At 44.2% G+C, this 24,891-nt stretch overlaps 1 protein-coding gene and 1 long non-coding RNA gene across 2 annotated transcripts in view; one reads left to right on the top strand and one right to left on the bottom strand.

The window, feature by feature from the left end:
• The window catches only part of LOC110130914 (uncharacterized), a 93,486-nt gene extending 84,862 nt beyond the window's left edge, over window positions 1-8,624 (top strand). The window contains exon 3 of the long non-coding RNA XR_002312016.2: window positions 8,182-8,624. This is a non-coding gene — a long non-coding RNA (uncharacterized lncRNA). The remainder of the gene's footprint in view (window positions 1-8,181) is intronic.
• Window positions 805-20,272, bottom strand: E2F6 (E2F transcription factor 6). Its single transcript, XM_020883207.2, has 7 exons — window positions 19,849-20,272; window positions 11,960-12,014; window positions 8,623-8,839; window positions 5,936-6,091; window positions 4,864-4,978; window positions 3,334-3,490; window positions 805-2,813 (listed from the first exon to the last, which is right to left on the bottom strand). The coding sequence occupies exons 1-7, from the start codon at window positions 19,954-19,956 to the stop codon at window positions 2,764-2,766; spliced, it is 858 nt and encodes a 285-aa protein (XP_020738866.1). The 5' UTR covers window positions 19,957-20,272; the 3' UTR covers window positions 805-2,763.
• Window positions 20,273-24,891: the final 4,619 nt, after the last annotated feature.

The raw sequence follows: 24,891 nt of genomic DNA, 5'->3' as shown, positions 1-24,891 counted from the left end.
GGTTGTTCCCTGCTACCTGCAGCTGAATTTAATCCTAACATGGGTTCCCCAATGCAAAGTCTGTTATGGGTTCTTTTCCCAACAAGTAACATCCCCCCTCCCCTTCCACATTCAGAATAACTGATAGACACAGAGGTCTGAGAGATGGAGGTCGCAGTGGCTCTATCATTATTAATGCTGATTGGAGACATAGCTTTATATTGGTGGACAAAGGTTGTGCAATTTCCTAAAATCAGACAACAATGGAAGTTGACTCTGGCTTTCATAGATGACTTCTCTGTAGCAGGCAACAATGTTTGTTAACGTTTTACCCACAGTAGTGTCTTTCAAAATTGCCATTGAACTTCTCAAACCCTGCTGCTATCAACTAAATTTATACAATATTTTCAATCCGTTGTTGTCACTTCAATTTTCACAGCATCTTCACCCAGATTAGAGCCCAACTTAAGAAATCATGTTGTTTCATCCATAAGAAGCAACTCATCTATCAAACTTTTTTTTTTTTTTATAACAGATGTAACAAAATGAAAAAAACCTGACATACTGCAAGAATTACCACAATGTGACTCACAGACATGAAATGAGCAAATGCTTTTAGGAAATGTGCTCACAGACTTGCTGGACACAGGGGGGCCAAACCTTCAGTTTTTAAAAATCACAGTATGGCAAAGCATAGCAAAATGAGGTATGCCTGCACAGATGGGCAGTGCTGTTCCGGACAGAGCCGGGAGGAAGAGCCTGGAGGCCCGGTTCAACGATGCTTCCTTTAACAGTTGTGAAAAGAAGAGACGAAACACCAGAAGCTGGAGTGACGAAAAAGATTCATTTATGTAACACGTCTACAGTTTACAGAGGGCTTTTGTTTACACAATCTCACGTTACTCTCAGAATGATTTGCAAAATAGAACACTTTGTCACATTTGACAAGTAAGGAACTGCTGCTTAGAAAAATGCTATCACCTGTGGCCATGCTTCCTTTGTGGGTTTTGGGGGCACCACCTTCTTCAGCCATTTTTTCTCTCCTCCTCTTTTCTCTCTTGAGAAAGGCTTTTTCTTTGGTGAAAGTGAAAGTGTTAAGTTGCTCAGTCGCAGCCGACTCAGTGACCCCATGGAAATCTCCAGGCAAGAAACTGGAGTGGGTACCTCCCTTTAAAACACATGCCAACGGGCCTTTCCTCTTCTCCTGCTGGTACCCTCTCATTAGGTGGCCTCATCCACTCTCATGTTCAGCCATCACACTAACTGACAGCTGCCAAATCTACAATGCAGAGCCTGGAATCCTCCGAGGAGCACTTGACCTATACACACAACTTCTGCCTCGTAGCCAAGGCCTGCAGAGGCAGCTGGCAGGGCCTGTGAGGAGGGAGGAGGCTGGTGTTCAGCTGAGGGACAGGACTGCAAAAGCCACTGGAGTTTGGAGGTGTGCGAATCCTACATACTTGGCATGATTTTCCAGCATGTTCATTTTTTATTCCTCTTTTTTCTACATGGTCCTAATCTCACGTCACTTCAATTCTTTCTTTCAAAGTGACAGAAGTTTAAAATATGAATCTGAATGATACAAGAATTTTGAATGGTATGAGCCAAGCATTATCAGTCTAATTATACCATTCACTCACTCACTCACTCACCTGATTTGTTCAAACATTTATCAAGCGCTTTTCAATTGCCAGGAGTGGCGCAAGGCGTTGGGCTTAACAATGATTAAGACAAAGTCCCCCAAGGAGCTCACAGTCTAATGGTAAACTACTGAGTAAACTGAGGCACAGAGTGGTAATGACTTACCCGCTGAGGTAGAAAGAGCGAGGTGCTCGGGAACATGGGACTAGAGCTGGAGTGAGGGCAGGGGACCACTGACTCATTGTAAATAAACCCCTCTGGTTGAAAAGCAAGGGCTGTGTACAGAAACATATTACAAAATCTTGCAAAAAAGGTTAAAATAGTTTTCAACTGTCACCATGACTGAACTCATGTCTTGCAAGGAATTCAGTCATGAGCTGGTGGCATTTCTGCACTTGTCCCCAAAGCTTGGGACACGTCAGCAGTCTGCTTGGACACAATGACTCTGTAGGGAGCCTGAAGTCCAATTTTAGCACTGGGAAACCATACTGAAATACCTGCATTAAATCCACAAATTTTAACTGCACACATATTTATGGTACTTCTACATGTAGAAGTTAGGGAAAAAACTCTCCTCTAACCCTCATTCGGAGGATTCTAATAAGTTATAGATACCACAGAAATTAGAGAATATGTCTGTTACTTTCCATATTTACATTTTGGCTGTACAAGGGTGAACAGTCTCACTTAGACGTATTTCACAAGTGATCTAGACATTATACAAATATGTACAAAGACACCACATCAGGTGTGTGCACACACCCATCCATGCAGACATGAACCCATGTAAGGCAACTTCTTTTGTGACAACAACACGCGATCCACGCAGCAAAGGGCAGAGTCCACGAGGAGCTGTCCACCCCGCCTGCCTGCTGTTTCAGTGACAGCTGTGTGATTCAATAATTTCTGTAGGCAAGATGACTGCTTCACTGGCAAAAAAAGCAGTGAATAATTATAAAAAGAGCTGTTTTCAAATGCAGAAACCGCCATTATCCAGCAATCTAAAGAGCAAAGTGCTTGGAGGCACTCCTGGCCTTCTTGCAGCTACCAAGAATGAGAAAACAGCAGGGACAATTTATTGCTCTGAGGATCTTCATCCACACAGGAGTCCAAGAGACTTCATGCATGGACCCTCAAACACCATCAGTTGCTCACTTCAAGCACTTCTTCACTTTGATGTGGAGGATTTTCTTCTGAAAGATAACAAACACGGGAGAAATCTTCCTAAATGAAGGTCTCAAAGGCAGGCAGCTAAAAGAACATTCAAATTTTTAAGACAAAATAGGAAGACCTCAGTCAAGAACCATATTCTTACATGAGTGGCATAAGGCTAATGTTTCCAGTCTCACAAGAATAATAAAACCAGGACTCAAGCATGAGCCTGAGGACCTGGGTCAGAGGATCAGACAGCCTTCTCTACAGAGACCACACTCCAAAACCAACTACAATTCTAACTTTTCACAGATATCAAAATTACACGGGATTTAACAACAGGGTTGTTAGAAACAGTAAGCAACTATAGTAAGAATTACCCTGTAATTTTTAACTCATGTTTTTGTAGCTAGGAAGAGTAAAAATATCTGTAAGGCCATAATCATTTTATGAATGTTATTCATAAATATTCATGTCCATAATATTCATTTGTTAAACTATATACATTTAAAAAATCATTAGAATCTTAAATTTTCCTAATCACAAAATCGGCCTGTTTACCTTTCTCAGGTTGAGGGTGCTCCGAAGGCTTGCTTTTGGATGAAGAGGTCCCTACACTGTCTGACGTTTTATTACTTGAGTGGGAACCCTGCTCCACTTCACATAAATAAACGTCAATGGGTCCTTTGGTGCTCCTGATATGTACTGTGATAGAATCCTAGCACAAGATACAGAAAGCATTAAGATGAATGAGAGGATTCACGAATTACATTTTTTTACTTTCTAGAACTGTAGAAGTTTCAAGGGACACTTCTGGAAATTCTCATCCAGGTAGTTTCTTTGCTGTCATATATTTGAGAATATCATGTATTTGCTTAGTCTGAACCACAGGAAGCACTCATTAGGAAGCATCACCTCGAAGTCACAATTTGAGTGTGACTGGAATAAACAAAAGGTGTTCCTTAACTGTAATACACTGTCCAGTAACAGCTAGGGTCTCACATGGACTGTGGTCTTCTGGGGATAAAAGGGGAAGGTGGGTGAGAGTCACCTCACTGAGGGAGGTGAAGTCCCCTATTGCAATGAAGAGGACACAACTTCAGCGCTGACGGGTCTATCAGGCCATCAGCACTCCATCTGTCCTAAGAATGGTCTCACTCCTTGGTTGAGTCCACCCTGACCATGCCTCTATCGACAAGTATCTTTCAACACAAACTTTCCTGCAAGCAGCTGACAGTATTTCCATTTACACATTAATTTTACTTTTCATTTTAAATGTTTAATTTAGTGTCCTCCTTTATTTGTGAGTCTTTCATGAGTTTGGTTAGTGAGTTAATTCCCCAGAGCCCTGTTTGACACTGGATCTTAACACTGAGGCCAATTCTTGGTGATTCCTCTAAGAGGCCATGATAGTACAATGGCTAAGAACAGACTCTGAAGCCAAACTGTCTGGGTTTGAATTCTGTTTTTCTCACTTACTGTATGATGGTAAGAAAGTTTATCTTTCTGTGCTTTAGATTTCTCATCTGTAGAGGATAACAGTCATGACTGCTGAGTTTGCTGTGTTACTCAGAACACATGAAACACATTAAAATGGGTGAAGCGCCTTGAGCTGTGGATCAGGTATGCAGCTAACATGCACACACTAGTTATCAAGTTACTGGGACTGCAACAACGCACAGTCCAAGTAGCTGGCTTGCCTCCCTTTGTTGTTGTTTAGTCATACAGTTGTGTCCAATTCTTTGTGACTCATGGACTGCAGTCCACCAGGCTCCTCCGTCCATGGGATTTTCCAGGCAAGAACATTGGAGTGGGTTGCCATTTTCTTCTCCAGGGAGTCTTCCCAACACAGGGATTGAACCTGTTATCTCCTGCATTGTAGGCGGATTTTTTACTGCTGAGCCACCAAGGAAGCCCCTGTTTCCCTTTAAATGTTCTTAAGAACAGGGGGGTGCAGAATTTTTGCTTGGAGAATCCCCATGGACAGATGAGCTTGGCGGGCTAAAATCCATGAAGTGGCAAAGAGTCTGACATGACTTGAGCAACTAAGCACGCGCACACACACACAGACTCAAAAGCAGGGCTACCTACCTTCCTGGGAGCTGGAACATCCAATCTGGTTTCTGCCGGTGCTTTAACTGCGATTACAATCTGTTCATGGAAGGCTTGGATGCTATGAATGTCTTGATACGTCACATATGCTAGTGTAAAAATCAGTTAAGGGTCTCTAAGCAGAGGGTGCAGATTAAAAGTTATTTCATATGTAATTCTTACTATTTCATCAACGATCCTTAGGATTTTACAAAGTGTTTTACAATATAACTCAAAAGAATTCTTTTATACTACTATGATAGTGATAACACTTTCTGGACAAAAAATAGTAATAAAGTCTGGGTGTTTAAAACAAAGACAATACATGAAGGTATTCAAACCTCCCTGCACATTTCCCTATCATTGCTACATCTTATGAGAATCTCTGGAGAAAAAAAAGTGTTTTGATAAGAATCTCCTAAAATGTAAGGGAGAAAGAATCTGTTAGTAGTAGAAACAACTTAGAAAACCAGTTTTTCAGGACTATCAACTACTCATGGGACTGCTCTCATCCCAAACTATTTTCAATCTTGCTACCTTAATTTTTCTCATCTTCTTTTATTGTGTTGCTTGAAATTTTACCACTTACCTGATTCAAAGGGTTTCCCCAGCATTTTTTTTTTTAAACTCCACAGACCTTTTTGACTGTGTCCAGTGACAGCATTTACTTTTCTTCTAATAACTGTATTGTGGAAATAGGAGTTTTTGACTGGGGTAGAATTTAAGTAAATTTGAAACATGGACTAGCTCAGTATCAGTGACACCTCAGAAAGGTGCTGCATGGGGAACATGGCAGCAAAACTGTCTAGGAGACTTGGAAGGAGATCAGAATCAAAGACAATCTCCCCCTCTGATGCCAGAGACACTGTCTTGAAGAGCATGACCATCCAACTGTGTCAGGCTTGGTGGACTGGAAAGGCAGTTTCGGTATCATTTCTATGGCAGTTCATTCACCTCTAAAGGTCTGATTTTGTATCTTAAATATATTAATTAAATTACCAAGCTGAGCCTACTATTTAAGGTAATTGCTTTGGGAGAATTTTTTTTTTTAAAGGTACAGATTAAAGGATATCTTTCATTTTCTTTGTCATCTGTCAACTCAAACAACTGCTGAGCACAATCCTTGATTAACTCATCCAGGGCATCTTCCATTGCTGATAAGTCAGACAGCTCCTCCTGCAGCTTCTTCTGTTGGGGCACTGCTCCAAAATTGCTAAGATCAGACCCTCTTTAAAAGAAAAAGATCCCCATCAACAACATCTGGGAGATTACAAATTAATACAAGTTAGGTTACTGGAATGTCTCCAGAAGTTTACACCTGGTGTCTCCCACAAGAACAGACAACAGGTAACAAACTCCACTCCTGCTCTCCTGTTATTCTAGACAACCATTACTTCTCTTTGGTTTTTGTCCCTATTTCTATTCCCTGACAAAGAAACTTTAAAAACAAAAAGAACATCACAACCCTCTGGAAATCAGAAGTTCTACGGAAAGCTTACTAAAGTTCAATGAGCAGTGAACTGAGTCATAGCACCTAGTTTTAGCCCAGCTCTGCTTTCCACAGTATGACTTTTGACAAGTTCTTGTCCATCTGTGTTTGTGCTCATTCGTGTCTCTTTTGTGACCCTTTGGACTCCTCTGTCCGTGGGATTTTCCAGACAAAGATACTGGATTGGGTTGCTGTTTCCTCTTCCAGGTGATCTTCCTGACTCAGAGATCAAACCAGTTTCTCCTGTGTCTTCTGCACTGCAGGTGGATTCTTTAACCACTGAGCCATGGGAGAAGTCCTTTTGACAAGTTACAGTCTTATGGCAGAAAGTGAAGAACTAAAGAGCTTTTTGATGAAAGTGAAAGAGGAGAGAGAAAAAGTTGGCTTAAAGCTCAACATTCAGAAAACTAAGATCATGGAATCCAGTCCCATCGCTTCATGGCAAATAGATGGGGGAACAGTGGCTAACTTTATTTTTCTGGGCTCCAAAATCACTGCAGATGGTGACTGCAGCCATGAAATTAAAAGATGCTTACTCCTTGGAAGGAAAGTTATGACCAACCTAGACAGTATATTAAAAAGCAGAGACATTACCTTGCCAACAAAGGTCCATCTAGTCAAGGCTATGGTTTTTCCAGTAGTCATGTATGGGTGTGAGAGTTGGACTATAGAGAAAGCTGAGCACAGAAGAATTGATGCTTTTGAACTGTGGTGTTGGAAAAGACTCTTGAGAGTCCCTTGGACTGCAAGGAGATCCAACCAGTCCATCCTAAAGCAGATCAGTCCTGGGTGTTCACTGGAAGGACTGATGCTGAAGCTCTGATACTTTGACCATCTAATGCGAAGAAGTGACTCATTTGAAAAGACCCCGATGCTGGGAAAGATTGGGGGCAGGAGGAGAAGGGGACAACAGAGGATGAGATGGTTGGATGGCATCACTGACTCAATGGACATGGGTTTGGGTGGACTCCAGGAATCGGTGATAGACAGGGAGGCCTGGCGTGCTGCGGTTCATGGGGTCACACAGAGTCGGACACAACTGAGCGACTGAACTGAACTGAACCCTTTAGTTTTTACACATGAAAAATAGCACATACTGGCCAAACGACAGTTCATCTGCTAAAATTCTTAGTCTTTAGTTTTCCCTACAGTGCATGTTTAATCTGGTTCTACCTGAAAATAATAATTTTTCAAAGATTTATTTTCTTTATTACAGTCTGCCCCAATATGATGTGACTTGAGCAACTATCAATATTCATTCTTTTCTTCGATCTTTATAGAAAATTAAGAGGGGACAGGCTGTTACAACTTTACCTTTTGCTCGCTAGTTCTCAAATCTGATTCTAATTAGTGACTTAGAACATAATCCGACATTAGCCCCTAAAATGTTCGCTATTATTCAGCTGCTGCTGCTGCTAAGTGGTGTCAGTCGTGTCTGACTCTGCAAACATGTTCAAATTAAAATTCAATTTGAATTTCTGTACTACTAAAAAAAATAACCTCCTTTATGAACCCCTTAACTACTACTGAGAATCATTTTAATGATCTTTGCTGGTAGATTTTTCTTTTGCCTGCAAGGTATCTAGGTACTTATATGCTGGAACTGTTTCTTACTGATTCAAAATAGTTGTGTGTTGTTAAGTATAACCGCTCCGTTCCTTTGTGTGTGTGTGTGTGTGTGTGTGTCCCCCACACTTATCTACATGTAATATCTACATTTATACCATAAGGTCTTCTTTTCCTGAAATCCTTCCTAATCATATGCTAAGTATTTACCAATTAAATCTGAGATACACAGCCTCCTGAATTTTTTTTTTTTTAACATTCAGGGAATTGCTTCCAAGCCTGACCTGAACCATAACCCGGAGATCGCTTTTAAGAAGGCAGGTATCTGCGTTCCCCCAGAACTGAACTACAGCCCCTTGGGAGGAGACCTCTCCATGGTCACCACACTCCAGTGCAAGAACCACTGTTTTACCACCGTAACTGATTCCCCCTGGTATCAATGATCAACTGGAAATGAGGAAATATTTTTTTAAAAAAATTCCTACACAATCAGATGCCCACTTATCTTGAAAAGTGAAATTCCTAAAACTAATCATGACTCCACTCAGCTTTTCCATAATATTGGGATGATATTATATGGCTTTTAATTGGTACCAAGTAGGAAAAAAGAAAACAAACCATTGATAGTACCTAGTTTGTTTTAAGCACAGTATTGTCACTTATTGAGGAGAAAAAAAAACATGAAAACTTTGAAAACAACTCACATCCACCGAATATGGTTCTTGGACTTCTTTTCAACCAGGTCGATTCCATCTAAGACATTGGTGATGTCATACACTCTTCGTTTTCGTACTCCCAGTTTCGTTGCAACCTTGTTTAAGTCAAGAATGCCCCCAGGAGCAGATCTGACAAGATCCATAAATTTTCGAGTTAAATAAACCAGTGACACATCAAAACGAGGTCTCTTCACTTTTAGTGCTTCTGGGAAACAAAACAAACACAATTCGTAAAATTTTAAATAGCATTTCTTTCTCAATTCATTAAAAAGACCATTTATTTCTTCTTGATCAATAACCACAGACACCTACAGATATTCTACCCACTGACCAAATCATAGCTAATTTTTACAAAATCGACTTCTCAAAATGGATGAAAACTTATTAGCCTATTCCAGGTAAACAAAGGCTTTAGACTTAAAGGAATATTTGAAATATGCAACCAGTTTCCACGGAGTATGTGAATCTGAACGGCATCATATCAGACATAAATGGTGAGCCTGCATCTATATCCATACTACTCTCAGGAATAGGATTAGAAATAATGTTTAGAATCAAATTTCTCATTTGGTCCTCAAGTCAGGAAATTCTTTATGAAGCAAAGTTAGAGATTTAGCTTTAAAAAAAAAAAGGTTTAAAATGTCCCTATACGTGTCATAGTGTAAACCAAACTGATGAAATCTGGAAAGGGCTCAAATCAGTCTTCTAATTAGCATGGTTAGGATATACCTTGAGGGAAAGTGGCATGACTATTTTTCAAAATATTCATTACCCTATATTAACAGATAAGCATATGAATAGAGAAAAATCTCTTTAATTTCCTCATTTACTCATTACTACGGTTTTCCAGATACCCCCTGACACTACACACTTTCACATGCCCACATCAATATGTAAATATATATAGCTTTAAAAAACGAGAATAGAAACATACCACTTTTTAACATACTGTTTTTTAATTCAGTATTATGAACATCCTGATGTGTCAACAAATTTATTTCAACTTTATTCTTTATGGCTGCATATTTAACTGCATGGAACATGTGCTCAACTCAGCCCAATGCTGGAAATTAAAATTATCTCTAATTTTACTATTTTGCACAATACTTCAGTGAATCTCCTAGAAGCTAAATTTTTGCATGCGTCTTTGTTTCCTTTAGATAAGTTTCAGGATGTGGAATTGTTGAGTAAAAGTGTATTTTTAAATGCTGCCAAATCTGCTATTCAGGATGTGGGTTCTATCAGTTTTACAAAGTTTATAAGGGCCTCCTCTCTTGCCCTTGCCAAAACTGAAGATTATCATTCTTTCCATCTTTCCCAGTTTGATACATGGGAAATAGATGGGGAAACAGTGGAAACAGTGTCAGACTTTTTTTTTTTGGGCTCCAAAATCACTGCAGATGGTGACTGCAGCCATGAAGTTAAAAGATGCTTACTCCTTGGAAGGAAAGTTATGGCCAACCTAGATAGCACATTAAAAAGCAGAGACATTACTTTGCCAACAAAGGTCCGTCTGGTCAAGGCTATGGTTTTTCCAGTGGCCATGTATGGATGTGAGAGTTGGACTGTGAAGAAAGCTGAGTGCCAAAAAGTTGATGCTTTTGAACTGTGGTGTTGGAGAAGACTCTTGAGAGTCCCTTGGACTGCAAGGAGATCCAACCAGTCCATCCTAAAGGAGATCAGTCCTGGGTGTTCATTGGAAGGACTGATGCTGAAGCTGAAACTCCAATACTCTGGCCACCTCATGTGAAGAGTTGACCCATTGGAAAAGACCCTGATGCTGGGAGGGATTGGGGGCAGGAGAAGGGGATGACAGAGGATGAGATGGCTGGATGGCATCACCGACTCAATGGACACAAGTCTGAGTAAACTCCGGGAGTTGGTGATGGACAGGGAGGCCTGGTGTGCTGCGATTCACGGGGTCGCAAAGAGTCGGACACGACTGAGCGACTGAAATGAACTGAACTGAACTGAATGGTTCTTATGGCTTAGTGTGCAGAGGAAATAAATTCTACAAATAATTTAGCTGTCCTCCTAGTGTGGAGTATGTGATTACATTTTTTTTCCTACTTCACAGCATATCACAGAATGCTTCAAAGGAAACAGTCATCCTATCTTCAATCAGAAATGCTCTTCTCCTGAACCTCTATGATATTACATTCAACTTAAAGACCACTGGTGGTTACTCCAAGAAACAAAAGAACATATTTTATAATGTAAATGTCTTCTATGTGGAGACCACTCCTATACTTAAAGATTAAACAGGATTAAATAGGAATTAAATTTTTTTTAAAAAGTAGAAGATAGTCATCATTCTATAAAACCTTGCAAGATTACAAATGAGAAATTCTGACTTTAAAAACATTTACATCTGACTCTTGACCAAGACAAGAGTTAACCTACGTATAATTTACTATATAATTTGAATCCTATCTGCAGATTCAATTAATCCATCTGTTTGGCTGAAATCACCATCGTGTTTCTGTGTTAAGAGAGACCCCATGGGCAGGAGGGAGGGCCTGGCAGAGACGACCGGCGTGGGCAGCTGCGCCAGGGTGGCCTGCGCAGGAAGCAGAACCTGACCCAGGGATAAGACTGCACGCTCAAGTCTGGGCAGGAGATGAATTCTGATTGGACAAGTTACTTAATCCCTCTGGGCCTCCATTTACTTGTCCATCAAATAGGAATAATGATCCATACCTTTACTTTGAAAGGTTGCTGTGATAATCCATGTAAGGAGCTGAATACAGGCCAGGCACTGCATGAGCTCAATACATGTGAGACATGAGTGTAAGTCATGGCATGGGGCAGATGAAGGAAATGCTTCCAGAGGAAAACTGGGGGCCAGATATGGGTGGGACTGTGGGGGTTGCTGAGAAGAAATGAAGGCTAACGTTAAGATTCATACTGGATGTCTAGGCATCGTGTATCCCCCGAGATTAGGACAGGAGTAAATGGAAAGAGCACAAGGAACCACAGGAAACCAGGAGGGCAAAGACTGTCCTCACGTTTGTTGCCAAACCGCCTGCAATTCCACTGATGACAACAACTGCTCTCAGAGAACTCCGGGAAATATCCCTATACATGGACCATTTAGGAAAAAAAAAAAGACATTTCCAAAGCAATGAAGAATAAACTGGCATTTGTGCACATTGACAGCCTACAACCTCAGAGTTTTTGCTGAAATTCCAAGATTGACATTTCAGTTTACAAATAGTACACTTTATTTAAGTTACTCATCAACTCAGGTACTTTTAAAATAAATTACTGAAATCATAAGAAGGTCAAACGGCAAAACCTAAAACCTATTCAGGAATCAACTTACTTCTCATGGACACATATTGTACGTTATCTTCTAAATTAATCCTTATTTTTGATGGCTGGAAAAGAGAAGATACACAAATTTAACTGAGTAATTTAAATACAAGCAAATGAATAGCAAAAAAAAAAAAAAAAAACCAAAAAAAAAAAACCAAACACAATGCAAATGAACAGCATTTTACTGGATAATATAAAGGTTTGTCCTTTTTTTCACCCTGGGAAATAATTATGGTGTGAGGAAACCAGTCCTTCTCCTAAACTACATTTATGCTAACTGTCATCACATCTGACAGAATTTACACACTTGCATTTCTGAAATTGCACAGGCCTCCATAGGTATGGAAAGTGAAAGTGAAAGTCGCTCAGTTATGTCCAACTCTCTGTGACTCCATGGACTATACAGTCCATGGAATTCTCCAGGCCAGAATACTGGAGTGGGTAGCCTTTCCCTTCTCCAGGGGATGTTAGCAACCCAGGGATCGAACCCAGGTCCCCCTCACTGCAGGCGGATTCTTTACCAGTTGAGCCACAAGGGAAGCCCATAGCTACGGAAGCAGTAGTTAAAGAGGTCGGGTGGGGGGAGAAAGGAAGGGTGGTGGCAGTAGAGAATGAATACTGGAATTTATTACTACATGGACATTAATTTACTGACTGTCTCAGGTACTAGGGATAAAGGGGAATTCAGAGGTGATCAGGACTCTGTCTCTGATCAGGATTTGTCTCTGACTCTGGAAGGTGAGGGAGAGATCTACACCCAAACTAACAAATGCTCACCCTTTGCTAACTCAGTGTTAAGTGCCTCCAGAGAAATGAGCTCACAAACTTTCATTTTCAAAAGCAGCCATGCAGTCCCATGATAATTAATGTAAAAACAGCATTTCTAATCATGGAAAATAATGCATGCAATGTAACTGGAAAGTTCAGTATTAGATTAATAAAACACTTCTTGTAAATCCCTTAGGCAACCAGGAAATTAGTATAACAGTAGCTCCACTGGCAATGCTCATCATTTTACTACCTACTTAAAGGCTATGAAGGCTTACATAAACTTGTTGTAACATCTGCAGTACACTTAAAAACTGTTTTTTGCAAAACATATATAAATCCTAACCATGAAGCTAATGAAGAGAAACCCATATTAGCCTTTTGCTTAGAACAAAGTATAATGATATCATGTGTCTCCAGACAGGCTGTGGGTGGGTTTAGCTTCTGTTTAAGTGAAAAAACTGCCCTCAATGGGGCCACAGCAAAACTGGGGGGATTCATGAGGAGCTCTAAGAAGAGTCACCAGAACTCTGGGGTGTAGCCAGCAATTCTCAGGTGAGGGACGCCCCCGCCAAGCCTTGGAAGACAAGCCAGATTTTGCAGGAACCTGTGGGGGAGGTTGGAGAGAGAAGATAAATAATTCTTGGTGCAGGAAGTGACATGCATAAAGGTATGGAAATACAAACTACCTGGCACCTTTCGCGAGGCCACCTGGCTGGCCAGTGTGAAATCGACTTGTCACTGAGGCTGGAAGGGCCTGCCAGCACCATGCTGGACACGGAGGACTGTGAAAGTCATGCCCTGGAGTTTGGCCTTTAGGCTGTAACCAGTGCAGAAACGCCACAGATTTCTGAACAAGACATGACATCCTTGGGCTCATGGTTCAGAGATCTAAGTACGGTGGCAATACGCCAAAAAGACTGAGGAACGGGGAAGCCTGAAGGCGAGGTGAGCAGCTTAGCAGCTCTCTCCCTGCTGGTGTTACTATACAAGCCTTGGCACAATGGTTCCCTTATCATTCACAACAAGATGATGGCATCTGTCAGCAAGCTAACTTGATACGGAATAACGCCCCTGAAGCAGAATTCCACTTTAAAATGAATTTAGTCATTGGAATTTAAACACCTGCAGGTACACCTGCCGGGTGCAAAACCGGAGTGGGGAGAGCCTGTCCTGCAGCAGGGACTCTGCCTGGCTGGCTCTCAGCGCAGGCCGACGACAGGGACAGGCTGAAAGAACGTGGAGCTGCTCACTCGTGGCCAGCTCTCTGCGACCCCGTGGACTGTGGCCCACCAGGCTCCTCTGTCTATGGTGATTCTCCAGGCAAGAGTACTGAAGTGGGTTGCCATTTCCTTCTCCAGGGGATCTTCCCAACCCAGGGATCAAACCTTGGTCTCCCACACTGCAGGCAGACTATTTACCCTCTGAGCCACCAGGGACACGTTGAAGGGCAGTCCTATTGAAGCCAAACTTCAGACCAGGGTGACCAGCTGTCACTGCTATTTTTACATTCAACCCTTCTGCTAAAAGACTATGAGACAGAGTTGAACTACTGATGCAAAATTCCTTAAAAGAAAAAAAAAATCCATCCTTATCACAGGGACCTGAAACACCCATTAACAAACACACTAAGTTGCTACACTACTTCAATCACTGTAGTGCCACAATCAACCCTGAGAACGCACGTGGACGGGATTAACAGAGCAGCAGCCGCAGGGGTCGTGCTGCAGACAAGACTTGTTCTCGGTTCAGGGTGGGAGGGCCCAGGCCCCCACTCGTGCTACCTCCCTATCTGCTCTTCGCATGTGCTCCAAGGGTGCCTTCCCTGCTCCAGACCCCTCCCTCTGGTCTCCTTATCTAGAAGGCTTGGCACAGGGATGGTGGTACCTCAATTAGTAACATGAGAATGTATGATTTTCTTTCCCCCACATTCTTTGCTATAAACTACGTATGGGCTATACTGAGATCTGTGGGGGGTTTTGACTCCCCACCCCTCACCGAACAAAAAAACCCTCTCTATTTTGGAGGACGCACGATAGCATCATGGCCTCTCAGGGGCAGACCTCCCAAGTAAAGATGGTGTAAATCCTACAGACCTACAATTCGAGCCCACTTTCCAAGCTATTGTGAAGATCAAATGACCAATCCTGTACACTGTAAAAATCCCAAAAATGCATAAGAGACTATTATTGTTGTTGTCCTGTTTGAACCAGAACAGTTCTTGGCACATTCAGGCACTTGGTAAACATTTGTTAAACTAATGAATGGAAGAGTGAAATAGGATCTTGTCACGGATGACGTCAACTGATAAACAACAATGTGTATTTACAGACACAGGGACACCGGGAAAAGATGCCCTCTTGGATACCCCATCTGTAAGGATCACTGAGATTAGGAGGCCTCATGTTCTGTTTTCTAATACAAATTTATCATCTGGGGAGATTCAGTCTGACAATCCTGATTGGCCTTTCCAGCTATGCTAACTCTGGTGAACCACATTCGACAAACAGGTGAGGAGCTTTTCCTTGTCTCACAGGCCTAAAGATCTGGAGGAACTATTTTTGAGGCTGTACTTAATGAGCTACACTGAAGGAGCCTGAACTCCTATCTTATTCTGAGTATAAAATCTAGTATTTTGAGACTCAAGTTATCCCAGATTCAGCCAATGGGAACCTTTTAAAAGTGGCTCCTGCAGAGGACACATCTTTTACCTTCTCGGTGTCTCGAGGATGGCAGTCCTCAGAGGAACATCCTCAAACTTCTATGGCACTAGATGCTGCTGCTTCTAGTGCTGACAGCCCACCCCTGGTGGCACTGTCAACCTTTCTGTTCCTTCAAGGAAGCCTCCCTGAGAGGCCATGCTCAGGCATCTCCCTGAAGACCTGCCCACGGACAGCCTGCTCTGCTCAGTAGCGTCTGCCTCTCTGTGACCCCCCGACTGTCGCCTGTGCGCCTCTGGCCATGGGATTTCCTAGGCAAGAATACTGTAGTGGGTTGCCATTTCCTCCTCCAGGAGATCTTCCTGACCTAGGGATCCCACCCGTGTCTCCTGCATCTCCTGCATTGGCAGAAGATTCCTTACTGCTGAGCCAGCAGGGGAACCCAAAAGAGAGCCTGGTAGCAGCCAAACCTCAAGACTGGGCTTCCTAAAAAAGCCTGCGGTTCAAACACTCAAACTGCTCTCCTCACTTGTTCGGGTCTATTAGTCTGTCTCCATCCTGAAACTACGGCGGCTGCGCTCAGCGCACACAGCTCTCTAGGAACCAGCAGCTCCTGGTGGGCAGGTCAGCACATTCCAAGTCATTTCCCTGATGCTCCAAGTTCCCACATCTCAAAACCTACACTTTGCAATTTGAGATCTCAAAGGAGAAAGAAGTAAAAGGTGTTTTAGGGGCTAAAATCGTAAACACTGCTTCTAAATTGGTTAAAAATGTCTCTATACAGAGATGCTCGCGTGTCCTGAAGCAGCCTGTTTGGGTGAGTAATATCCCTTTAAGAGCTCTGCAGGCACATACCTTTTTCCAGGGGTCTGCTTTCTAGTCACACACGCAAATTTCCCTTATTTTTCAATGTGCAGACTAAATCCTATCTCTAATCATGTTCTGCCTTGTAAAATCCCAGTTTTTAAGCCATTTACCCCTGGGGGGAACATCAAACACTCAGCTGTACACAAAACTATTTTTTTTGCATAGCATTTAATAATACATAGTCTACTAAATACTTCTAGTCATTATCCAATTTTTCTAAAAACTGCTGAGAGAGGTGTTGAAATCACCATTTCACAGCCAGGAAAATAAACATTCATACATTCAAACATTTGGGGGGTACCTACTTCATTCACTTAATAGCTATTTACCAAAATAGTTTTTTTGTTCTTGCAAGAAGCCCCAAGATACGCTGGGGATGTACCAATGAAAGGCCAGAGTGGCTGCCCAGGGCCTGAAGTGCCCCCATGCTGAGGAAGGGGTAACGCAGGAAGCTCACAGGAGTGTCCAGCCCAGTCCAGAGGCTGGGTCAGCAAGGCTGCCCACAAATGACCTGTAATGGGAACCACAGGAGGTAACAAGGGAAAGTGTGCTCTAAAGAAAAAAAATTTTTAAAGGGGGAAGTACAGATATACAGAAGTCCAGAAGAATATAGACATATGGAAAATTCAGCAACCATAAGCAGTTCAGCAAAGATAAACCCAGGAGTCTGATGACATTAAGAAGTTTCTCCTCTATGATGAGAGCAGCTAGGAACCACGATAAGATTCTTTTAAGCCAAATGACATGATCAGAAATACACTTTAAAAAGACCATCATGGTTAGTTACTATGTGGAGAATATATAGAAAAATCAGGGGCAAGATGAGAAGCAGGAAAACTAGTTGAGAAGATAGCAATCCGAAAGGCAGATGACAGCTAGAAGTGGCAAGTACTGGTGACTAATTTCTATTAAGACAGGATGGAGGGGGTCCATTTGGAAAAGGTAAAGATGATGCGCAGGATACCAACTAGGGCAATATGGAGGGTGTGAGATCGAGAGTTGTTGCTTAAGCAAAACAATGAATTCCACTTCAGGTATATGAGTTTGAAATCTAGATAGAGGTGTGTAGTAGACAATTGGAAAGCTCTGAGCCCAATTTACAGATTTGGGAGTCATTACATGGTAACCAAAACTACCAGAGTGGATTGTTGTTGTTTAGTTACTAAATTGTGCCCACTCTTTTGTGACCCCATGGATTGTAGCCCGACAGGCTCCTCTGCCCATGGGATTTCCCAGGCAAGAATACTGGAGTAGGTTGCAATTTTCTTCTCCAGGGAATCTTCCCTACCCAGGGAAATGAATCTGTGTCTCCTGCACTAGCAGGCGAAGTCTTCACCACTGAGCCATCAGAGAAGCCCTACCAGAGTGGGACTATCTGAAATTTCAAGGGATACGTGTATCTTCTGATAGTAAATGCAAAATAAAGTGTTTTTTCTAGAGTAAGAGTTCAGAGCTTTTATCAAATTCTAAAATAAGAAGAAGAAAGTCTGTGACAAACCTAGACGGCATATTAAAAAGCAGAGACTTTGCTGACAAAGGCCCATCTAGTCAAAGGTATGGTTTTTCCAGTAGTCATGTATGAATGTGAGAGCTGGACCATAATGAAAGCTGAGTGCCGAAGAACTGATGCATTTGAACTGTGGTGTTGGAGAAGACTCTTCAGAGTCCCTTGGGCTGCAAGGAGATCCAACCAATCAACCCTAAAGAAAAGCAGTCCTGAATATCCACTGGAAGGGCTGAAGATGAAGCTGAAGCTCCAATACTTTGGTCACCTGATGCAAAGAACTGACTCAGTGGAAAAGATCCTGGTGCTGGGATAGACTGAAGGCAGGAGGAGAAGGGGACGACAGAGGATGAGATTGTTGGATGGCATCACCGACTTGATGGACATGAGTTTGAGCAAGCTCCAGTAGTTGGTGATGGACAGAGAAGCCTGGTGTGCTGGAAAATTCAGCAACCATAAGCAGTTCAGCAAAGATAAATCCAGGAGTCTGATGACATTAAGAAGGAGTCCACAGGTGGCAGAGAGTCAGAGAGTCAGACACGACTGAGCTAAACTGAAAAGAATAAGACCACCAGTACAAATAGCAACAGAAGTCATAAGAGTGCTGACTGACACCCCATATGAAGAAACTGTGGAGAAGGCTGAAGAGCCGAATAAGACCAACATGAAAGGGATGGGAAAAGGAAGAGTTTACAAAAGAGAACACGAGAGACCAGAGAGGCAGATGGAGCGCTGACAGTATGTGTCCAAGGGGATGTCAATGGTGAGTTTCCAACAGAGTGAGTGGTCCATCGTGTTAAAACCACATGTGCTGGACCTGACAAGGTTGCTGGCAACCTTGGTTAGGACAGTCCTAGAGTTGTGCTTAGGGCTGAGGTCCCCCAGCAGCAGGTCAAGGTGGTAATGAGATGTGAGCAAGAAGACCCAGAGTGCAAACAACTTTTTCAAAGAGTTTGGCTGTGAAGGGGAAGTGATATAGTAGGCGGAAAGACATAAGGGATTAAAGGAGGGATCTCTCAAAATCGAAATGGATTTAGGACATGGTTGGGTGGGGGAAGATCCAATGGAGAAGGGATAGATTACCCACTCCAGTATTCTTGGGCTTCCCTTGTGGTCCAGCTGGTAAAGAATCTGCCTGCAATGCAGAAGACCTGGGTTCGATCCCCGGTTTGCAAAGATCCCATGGAGAAGGGAAAGGTTACCCACTCCAGTATTCTGACTTAGAGAATTTCATGGTCTGTATAGTCCATGGGGTCGCATGAGCAACTTTTCACTTCACTTTCAAGTAGTTGAGAATTTACCATCCAGAGTCAGACACTGGGAGATTCAACCCAGGCTTTTTTACTTACTAACCATAGAAAAACCACTTAACATCTCCAAGTCTATCTTGGCAACTGTCAAACAAGAATAATCCCTTAGGACCGCTGTGCAGAATTAAATGAGATGGCGCTCATCAACTGTTTTGGAGCACGGAGTCCTCCTGGTGTCTGGATAATCTACTTCAGGAAATATTTATTTACTAGTAACGGGAAGAAACCAGCAGAGAGGTCGAGAATGCGGGGAGAAATGGGAGCTGACGGGTTTCTTCCACAGAAAAGTCCTGATAATCAAGGAGAATATACTGCATGCAGTCCAGAGCAACAGAAGAATTAAACGTTTCACAGGGAGTCTTAATCTCCCTCGCGTTTTCACTGTCAAAGAGAATGTAAGACGACAACGTGATGAATGGGGGGAGCTATGGGGTGTGAGGTGTGGACACGGTTTTAAGCGGCTGCAGCTAAGAAGGAGTATGGGAGAGGAGGCTGCCGAGAACACGAAAAAGAGAGCTTGCAGAGACCCATTGAGATAAAAATGGGCGAGCATGCCAGCGTCAGGCAACGCTGTGCAATTTTCTCCAACACTGCTCTGTGGCCCGAAGGAAAGATCGAGGAGGCTGACAACGTTATTTTGGAGCACATGGAAAGGATAAGGTAAAGCGTTTCAGCAGACAACGACGGCTCTGGTTCAGAGGACGTGACAGGCACTGCGAGAACCCCAGGGGCCCGGGGATCCCCCACACGCATGCCGTTCCCCGCCCCCCACCCCGGGGGGGCTTACCAGCAGGCCCTCCACGTTGATGGGGTCGCGGCAGCGGCGGCGCACAGTCTCCTCCGCCGGGTCCACAAGCAGGCTGGGCAGCTTCCGCGCCGGCGGCTGCTGACTCATGCTGCCCGGACAGTCGCTCCTCGCCTCGCACCCCCGAGAGCTCTCCCGCCTTCTCCCGCGCCGCTCGGGCGACGCCCCCCCACACACACAACACGCCGGGTCCCGGGGGGTAGGGGGGCTGGAGGGGAGAAGGGGGCGTCGTCAAGCACGAACCGAGCCCCTGGCCGGCTCAGAGGCGCCGCCTAACTAGACCGGCTGGCGGACTGGACGCGACCCCAGGAGGTGAGACGCGGGCAGGCTAGAGAGCACCGTGACCCGCACACCTCAGGACGCCAGTCCCGCCATTTTTCCGCATGCGCAGTGCGGCGGCGCCCCCAGTGCGCATGCGCGCCGCCGCCGCCGCCGCCGCCGCCGGCGCTCGAGCACTCCCCACGCGCCGCGCGCGGCCCCCAGCCTGGTCGGACGAGGGGGAGCCCGGGAAATCCCGGAGGGCGGAGTCCGCGGAGAGGACGGCACCGCGAGAGGAAGACGCGGCGTGGGAGGTCCAGACGGAGGGGTCGGGGCGGGAGGGACCCAGGCCGCTGGGACAGCTCGCTTGTGCCCCTCGGAGTTCTTGACTCTAACCACACTAACTGAACGTTCTCAAACTGAACGTTCTCAGCTCGCAGGGAGTTAATTTACATCTCAGGCACGTGCCCACTGCTGATGCTTATTCGTCGGTGGAATTATTTACTGATGTGCGTCTTTTTTCCCCCCCCTTCTCCTTTCTTCCTTCCAAATGAAAATTTGAGAAATAAATGATTCCCTATGGTGTCGGAGATCGTGGTGGGCACAAGAGTTGTTCCTTTGAATTTGGCATAATCTCCAATTCTAGTGGAGGAGAGAGATAAAGGAAATGTTTAAAGCTGGAAGAATTGATGCTTTTGAACTGTGGTGTTATAGAAGACTCTTGAGAGTCCCTTGGACTGCCTTTGCCAACAAAGGCCCGTCTAGTCAAAGCTATGGTTTTTCCAGTAGTCATGCACGGATGTGAGAGTTGGACTATAAAGAAAGCTGAGCGCCGAAGAATTGATGTTTTAAACTGTAGTGTGGAGAAGGCAATGGCACCCCACTGCAGTGCTCTTGCCTGGAAAATCCCATGGATGGAGGAGCCTGGTAGGCTGCAGTCCATGGGGTTGCTAAGAGTCGGACAGGACTGAGCGACTTCACTTTCACTTTTCATGCACTGGGGAAGGAAATGGCAACTCACTCCACTGTTCTTGCCTGGAGAATCCCGGGGACGGGGGAGCCTGGTGGGCTGCCGTCTATGGGGTCGCACAGAGTCGGACACGACTGAAGCGACTTAGCAGCATCAGCAAACTGTAGTGTTGGAGAAGACTCTTGAGAGTCCCATGGACTACAGAGAGATCCAACCGGTCCATCCTAAAGGAAATCAATCCCGAATATTCATTGGAAGGACTGATGCTGAAGCTGAAACTTCAATACTTTGGCCATCTGATGCGAAGAACTGAGTCATTGGAAAAGACCCTGATGCTGGGAAAGATTGAAGGCAGGAGGAGAAGGGGAAGACAGAGGATGAGATAGTTGGATGGCATCACCGACTCAATGGACATGAGTTTGAGTAAACTTTGGGAGCTGGTGGTGGACATGAGTTTGAGTAAACTCTGGGAGCTGGTGGGAGGCCTGGCGTGCTGCAGTCCATGGGGTCGCAAAGGACTGAGCAACTGAACTGAAACCTGGAGCCACTTTGCTCTCTAGCAGTAATTAATACAGCGTTGCTTCCCAGGTGGCACCAGTGGTAAAGAACCCGCCTGAGGAGGCAGGAGGCTCAGGTTTAATCCCTGGGTCGGGGAGATCCCCTGGAGGAGGGCATGCAACCCACTGCAGTATTCTTGCTTGGAGAATCCCATAGTCAAAGGAGCCTGGTGGGCTATAGTCCATAGGGTCATAAAGAGTCAGAGATGACTGAAGTGACTTAGCACACATGCATGCAAGTTAACTCAACTTCCATTACAAAAAGAAAAGAAAAGAAAAGTGTTTCAATAAGAAAACTTACATGTGCCACATGTAAGGAAGCAGGTAATAAAAGGAGGAGTTTAAATGCCTATATAAATAATAAAGCTGGAGCCAGACAATGTGTTTTCTGATCCTGGCTCCCCATGCTTAGACGTTTATAAGATCTGAAGAAAGTGAAAAAAAAGTGAAGCTGCTCAGTCATGTCTGACTCTTTGCGACCCCGTGAACTGTAGCCTACCAGGCTTCTCCGTCCATGGTATTTTCCAGGCAAGGGTACTGGAGTGGGTTGCTATTTCCTTCTCCAGGGGATCTTCCCCACCCAGGAATCAAACCCGAGTTTCCCGTATTGCAGGCAGACACTTTACCCTCTGAGCCACCAAGGACGCCCTATAAAACCTGAATCTGTTTAATCAGTCCCTGCCTCATTTTCCTTATTTGTTGAATGGGATTAAAGACTACTTGCCTCCTAAGATTGTTGTGGGGGTTAAATGAAGGAATGAATGTAGCCTACTTAGAACTGGGAATACCTAGGATTTGATACAAAAAGGCATTTGTTGTTGTGTAGTGGCCAAGTTGTATCTGACTCTTTGGCAGTGCCTTGGACTGTAGCCCACCAGGCTCTTCTGTCCATGGGATTCTCTAGGCAAGAATACTGGGGTGGGTTGCCATTTCCTTCTGCAGGGGATCTTCCTGACCCAGGGATCAAACCTGAGTCTCCTACATTGGCAGTCAGATTCTTTACCATCTGAGCCAAAGGCAGCCTAACGTGGGGCAGCAAGCCTTCCAGAGAAAGGTGGTTTCCCAACAGACTTAAAAAATTTCTTGAAAGCAGAGATATTCTTTAATCTTTGTATCTCCGGCATCTAGCACAGTTCCTGACAAATAGTCAGTCAGTTCAGTCGCTCAGTCGTGTCTGACTCTTTGTGACCCCATGAATTGCAGCAGCCAGGCCCCCCAGTCCATCACCAACTCCCGGAGTTTACTCAAACTCATGCCCATCGAGTTGGTGATGCCATCCAGCCATCTCATCCTCTGTCATCCCCTTCTCCTCCTGCCCCCAATCCCTCCCAACATCAGGGTCTTTTCCAATGAGTCAACTCTTCACATGAGGTGGCCAAAGTACTGGAGTTTCAGCTTCAGCATCAGTACTTCCAATGAATACCCAGGACTGATCTCCTTTAGGATGGACTGGTTGGATCTCCTTGCAGTCCAAGGGACTCTCAAGAGTCTTCTCCAACACCATAGTTCAAAAGCATCAATTTTTCAGTGCTCAGCTTTCTTTATAGTCCAACTCTCACATCTGTACATGACCACTGGAAAAACCATAGCCTTGACCAGACGGACCTTTGTTGGCAAAGTAATGTCTCTGCTTTTTAATATGCTATCTAGGTTGGTCATAACTTTCCTTCCAAGGAGTAAGCATCTTTTAATTTCATGGCTACAGTCACCATCTGCAGTGATTTTGGAGCCCCCAAAATGAAGTCTGACACTGGCAAATAGTAAGTGCCCCATAAGTGTTTGCTAGATGAATGACTTTAAATGAAGGATAACCTAGAGGAAGTCGCTAGAAGAGTTGGTTTTATTGCAGAATGGAGAATTTCCCAGAGTAATTAAGTGACACCTTTACCAACCCCAGTCTCTGAGAAGGCAAGCTCTGGAGAACAGAAATGGCTGTTTTTAATTAAAAAGAGACACAATCCAGCATTTGCTCTCTGTTTTGCATTCCACTAAATGTTCTGTACACATTTCCTTATGTAAATCTTACATAAAAACTGAATGATATGTATTTTTCTGCCCAATTTGTAGATTAGGAAAATAAAGATTAGCAAGATTTGTAAAAATTACCTGAAGTCCTAGCTCGGCAGTGACAGAGGCAGGATTTGACTTCATAACTGATTGATTTAGTATGGATCCTTGGGAAGATTCTTGAAGGGTGACTAGATTTTCTACAGCCACAGGTTGGGTCAGGGAGTGAAGGTGGGTGGGTCAGGGTGGGGGTGGCCAGCACTGCATTTCAGGCTGAAGGCAGAACATGAGCACAGCTGTGGAGGGTCAGGGCTGTGACACTGACCTCCAGACACTTACAATACCTGTGACTTGGTTTTACTCAATGTGAAGTGAAGTGAAGTGAAGTTGCTCAGTCGTGTCTGACTCTCTGCGACCCCATGGACTGTAGCCTATCAGGATCCTCCCTCCTTGGTATGCTCCAGGCAAGAGTACTGGAGTGGGTTGCCATTTCCTTCTCCAGGGGATCTTCCCAACTCAGGGATCAAACCCGGGCCTCCCGCATTCCAGGCAGATGCTTTAACCTCTGAGCCACCAGGGAAGCCCCCAATATACTCAGTATATATATGCATAAAAGGATGGATGGGTGATGAACAGTAGAGTAGAATGGCTTGAGAAACATAAGATTTGGGATTCCACCAGAGATTATATTACCTCTGCAGTCTGTGGCTACCCACAGTGTCTCTGATGGACATAGCCTCATATGAGAATTGTAGAAAGAGGAGGGTATATCAAACATGGCCAAGGAGGAGAGGAGCCAAGATGGCGGAGGAATAGGATGAGGAGGCCACTTTCTCCCCTACAAATTCATCAAAAGAATAACTGAACGCAGAGCAAACTTCACAAAACAACTTCTGATCGCTAGCTGACGTCATCAGGCGCCCAGAAAAGCAACCCACTGTCTTCGAAAGGAGGTAGGACAAAATATAAAAGATAAAAAGAGAGACAAAAGAGCTAGGGATGGAGATCCGTCCCGGGAAGGGAGTCTTAATAGAGGAAGTTTCCAAACACCAGGAAACCCTCGCACTGGAGGGTCTGGGGGAAGTTTTTGAATCTCAGAGGGCAACCTGACTGGGAGGGGAACAATAAATAAAACCTACAGATTACGTGCCTAAAAGCAACTCCCAGCAGGAGAGTACCCCAGACACCCGCATCCGCCACCAGCAAGGGGGGGGCAGAACGGAGAGGAGCGGG

This window comes from Odocoileus virginianus, chromosome 2 (assembly GCF_023699985.2).
Source record: "Odocoileus virginianus isolate 20LAN1187 ecotype Illinois chromosome 2, Ovbor_1.2, whole genome shotgun sequence".
Classification (NCBI taxonomy): Eukaryota; Metazoa; Chordata; class Mammalia; order Artiodactyla; family Cervidae; genus Odocoileus; species Odocoileus virginianus.
The sequence above is the reverse complement of the archived record's forward strand: the minus strand, read 5'-3'. Positions and strand labels throughout refer to the sequence as shown.

Bases quoted from the DNA above. Each gene is read 5' to 3' on its own strand.
- E2F6 (XM_020883207.2), bottom strand. From the start codon at position 19,956: ATGAGTCAGCAGCCGCCGGCGCGGAAGCTGCCCAGCCTGCTTGTGGAC. The intron at 4,979-5,935 runs ATATCCTTTAAT...ACTGATTTTTAC, and splicing joins GATGACAAAGAAAATGAAAG to ACTAGCATATGTGACGTATC. The intron at 2,814-3,333 runs GTAAACAGGCCG...GTTATCTTTCAG, and splicing joins GCACCCTCAACCTGAGAAAG to AAGAAAATCCTCCACATCAA.